At 36.0% G+C, this 4,312-nt stretch overlaps 1 protein-coding gene across 1 annotated transcript in view; it reads right to left on the bottom strand.

The window, feature by feature from the left end:
* LOC114026479 (protein FAM71F2-like) overlaps positions 1 to 3,961 on the bottom strand; it is a 22,915-nt gene extending 18,954 nt beyond the window's left edge. The window contains 1 exon segment of the mRNA XM_027840202.1: positions 3,806 to 3,961. Within this exon segment, the coding sequence (XP_027696003.1) occupies positions 3,806 to 3,961 (156 nt within the window).
* Positions 3,962 to 4,312: the final 351 nt, after the last annotated feature.

Below are 4,312 nucleotides of genomic sequence, written 5' to 3'. Positions count from 1 at the left end.
CGTGAAGTCCCAGTGCAGAAATTGCTTGGTGAGTGTTTAATAACGGTGTTACTGCTGTAAGAAGGAATGAGGGGAATCAAGTTGGTTGAACAGGGAACTCAATTGAAGTAATGAATATTCTTAAGTACTAGGGAATTAATATTAGGCAATTACTAGGCAATATCTACAAGTTAATTATCTGCAGCAAATTTGTAACCCCACACTGACTTCTCTTATACCAACTGACAGATTTCTGAGGCTGATCTCATGGCTGTCTGTGCTACCTGAGACCTCTGCCCCATGATAGCTATCCATTAGATAAATTATGGCTACTATCTGCCCGCTTGCTGAAATTCAGTGAAAAATGTGGTGAAATTTCTAGGTATATGTTACCCAATCAATAATAAATCCTAAGCTCTCTCTGCAAAACTTCCCAAGAATAAATAATAAGGGATCTGCTTCATCAAATATAAATGAAAGCATGTCGCCCCTAGTCAATTGATACTTCTTAACCCAGCAGCTCCCACTACAAACAATACACTAACATTCGGGGACTCTTCCTGAGTGGGAGCCCTCCAGGGAATGGTGAGTCCTGCCCTGACCCCAACCCTGAAGGTTAACATGCTTATTTTGATAAGTATCCTTAAATAAAGTTTGCAATAGTAGCCACTTTCCAAGAATCTTTAAGATCTATCTCACTTTCTAGCAGATTCTCATCTCTTCTGAGCTCATAATGCTTATTGCCGGGTCCACTTATTTAGCATTTCTCTTAGAGTCATAGAATCCTGTTACTGGAAGGAATTTTACTGATCCCACTTATCCAACCTCCTTATATGTAATATCTTATATTTCTAGATTAATAAAGTTTCATCTATGTGTTTTCTTGCCCAAACTAAACTGTAAGCATTGAGAGAGCTCTCTTTATGTCCCTAGCATCTGGTGCAATGCCCAATTACACTGTTAGTATATGTTTGTTGATTGATTGATTAAAACTGCACTATACATTTAAAATAACTATAGACAGTATAAAATACCTGGGAGTACACCTGCCAAAAAACAAAACAAAACAAAACCAGGAATCACATAAACATAACTATAAAACACTTTTTATACAAATAAAATCAGATTTAAATAATTGGGCAGATATTAATTATTCATGGATAGACAGGGCCAATATAATAAAAATGACAATTTTACTTAAACTGATTTATATATATTCAATGCCATCCCAATTAAATTATGAGAAAAATTTCACTGAATTAGAAAATAACAAAATTTATTTAGAAGAACAAAAAGTCAAGAATATCAAAGGAAATAATGAAAAAATGCAAAGGAAGGAGATTTAGCAGTACCAGATATTAAACTGTATTATAAAGCAGTAAACTCTCTGGTACTGGCTGAGAATTAGAAAGGTAAATCAATAGAATAGAGTAGACATAGAATTTACAGCAGCAAATAAATATAATAACCTTGTATTTGACAAGTGTAAAGACTTATGATTTGGGGATAAGAATTCATTACTTGGTAAAAATTGTTGGGAAAACTGGAAAGTGATAAGGCAGAAACTGGGCATAGACTAATATCTTCTACCATTTACCAAGATAGGATCAAAATAGATATATGACCTAGATATGATGAGAGACAAGAAAATCAGAAGAACATGGAACATGTTACTTATCAGACTTATAGACAGGTGAACAATTTGTAAATAAATAAGAGATAGAAAGGAAAGTTAGGTGTAAAATGGATAATTTCAATTACATTAAATTAAAAAGTTTCTGTACAAATAAAAGAAATATAGCCAAGATCAAAAGGAAAGCAGAAAATTGGGGGGAAATTTTTGTAGACAGTTTATCAGATAAAAGTCTCATATCTCAAATATATGGAGAATTTTGTCAAATCTATAAGGATATGAGTCATTTCCCAATTGATAAATGGTCAAAGGATATGAACAGGCAGTTTTCCAATGAAGAAATCAAAACAATTTATAGTCATATGAAAAAATGTTCTAAATCATTATTGATTGCAATGCAATCATTGCAATCAATTATTGAATGCAAATTAAAACAATCTTGAGATATTTTACACCTACCAGATTGACTAAAATGATTGAAGGGAAAAGCAACAAATGTTGGAAGGGATATGGAAAAACTGGGACACTAATTCATTGTTGGTGGAACTGTGAACTGTTCCAGCCATTTTGGAGAGCAATCTGGAATTAAACCCAAAGAGATATTAAACTGCCTATACTCTTTGACCCAGCAATATCACTACTAGATCTATTTCCAAAGATAATTAGGGATCATATTAGGGATTAGGAAAAGAATCTATATGTTCTAAAATGTTTTTAGCAGCTCTCTTTGTGATGGCAAAGAACTGGAAATTTCAGGGATATCTATCAATTGGGGAATGACTGAATATTGTGATATATGATTGTGATGGAATACTACTGTGCTGTAAGAAATGATGAACTCAATGATCTTAGCAAAACATGGAAAGATTTGCATGAACTAATGAAGAGTGAAATGAGCAAAATCAAGAGAACACTGTATACAGTAAGAGCAGTATTGTTTTAAGAATGACTTTGAGTTAATAAGTTATTTTGACTATTATAAATACCCAAATTAACCATAAAGGACATATGAAGAAAAATGTTATCTGCATTCAGAGAAAGAACTGATAAATAGAAGTATGTATAGGATAAATTTATGTATATATATTTATATGTATATATGTGTGTGTGTATATATGTATATGTGTGTGTATGTGTGTATATATATATATATATATGCTTATTTGTGTCTAGTGATAGCCATCTCTAGAGTGGGGGCAGATAGGGAAGAAAAAAAGGAAAAAAATTACCTGATAATTTTGTTGTAAATTTGAAAGAAATAGCAAGTTGTGCATAGTAGATTTAAAGTTTCATGTGTAATCATTATTGTACTATGTTATGGAAATGTTTGTTTTATTCCATAAATTTAAAAAATATGACTGTACTATATAGACTCACTGACTCAGGACTCTGGCAAGCAGCATACAAGACTTTGAAGACAAATCCAAACCAGTATCCCAAACCCATAGTGTTATAGTATTTCTTTAAGCCACTAAGGTTCAATTTTGTGGGTTATACCATGATGAGAATTTCCCCCTGATGTTGAGAAAAAAAGTTCTATGGACCTGTAGAATCAATGCATATCTGATATTATCCATCCCTGACCTTCCAGGAAGACTTTCCAAAACACTCCCAATAGTGGAAGGTAGAATTCGAAGGCATAGCTCTAGCATTAACTTTTTTTTTTTACAATTCTTTTTTTTCTTTTTTTGTGAGGCAATTGGGGTTAAGTGACTTGCCCAGGGTCACACAGCTAGTAAGTGTCATGTGTCTGATGCCGGATTTGAACACAGGTCCTCCTGACTCCAAAGCTGGAGCTTTATCTACTGTGCCACCTAGCTGCCCTAGCATTAACTTTTAACTGAGTCTTAATTTCATGACCCTCCAGCTATCTCATTTAGGCACATAGTTCAGAAAGGTAGGGTGGAAGGGTAGGCAGGGCAAAGAGAGAAGGTAGGAGCAAGTGTAGAGATTCAAAACGAAAGAACTTTTTCCCAGTGGTTCAGACCTGATGCTCTTACACAGTCAAAACTCTGTAAGTGGTTCAATTACTTTGAGGAGAATTCAGAACTCAACCCCACACTTCCCTCATCCCCCTCCCCTCTAGGAATTCCAAAACTAATGTGAGTCTCTCAGTCCTCTCCTGGGTATAGGGGTTGGAGAGAGCTCTCCTTTCTCAAACAAGAGTTGACCTGGAGAACAGGGAAAAAGTACCTGGATGAAGTTACTTTCAAAGACAGCTGAATTGGGAAATAGGTTGAACTCTGGAGAATGAAGCAGCTGGCAGAGTAGACCTTCTTCCACCCCAAGGGCCACTCCAGGGTATGGTTCACCAACCATGATGGGTGGGAGGCCCCTAATGTCTGTCATTGGATCCTGGGAAGTGCAGGCTTGATGGCATTATAGGTACCTCATACTGGCTTGGCCTAATTGTATGGTTCTGGGATGGTCACTGAGTTCCCGTGCCACCATCACTCCCTTATCATAGACTGTGTCCATTAGGGCCTGGGCAGGGCTGTCAGCTCACAATGGTATATAGGTGACATCAAAGGACTTGACAGCAGCAGGAAGGGGAAAGGGGGATGAGGGAGGAAATGCCAATATGCGCCAACGATTAGGACATTCCTGGGGGGAGAAAAGTGGGGCTCCCTCCTCGGAAAAGGGATTTGATTCCAATTCACTTCAACAAGCATTTATTAAATTCTTAAAATATTTAAGGGA

The sequence above is a fragment of the Vombatus ursinus genome, unplaced genomic scaffold, assembly GCF_900497805.2.
Source record: "Vombatus ursinus unplaced genomic scaffold, bare-nosed wombat genome assembly UNPS02014839.1, whole genome shotgun sequence".
NCBI lineage: Eukaryota > Metazoa > Chordata > Mammalia > Diprotodontia > Vombatidae > Vombatus > Vombatus ursinus.
The sequence above is the reverse complement of the archived record's forward strand: the minus strand, read 5'-3'. Positions and strand labels throughout refer to the sequence as shown.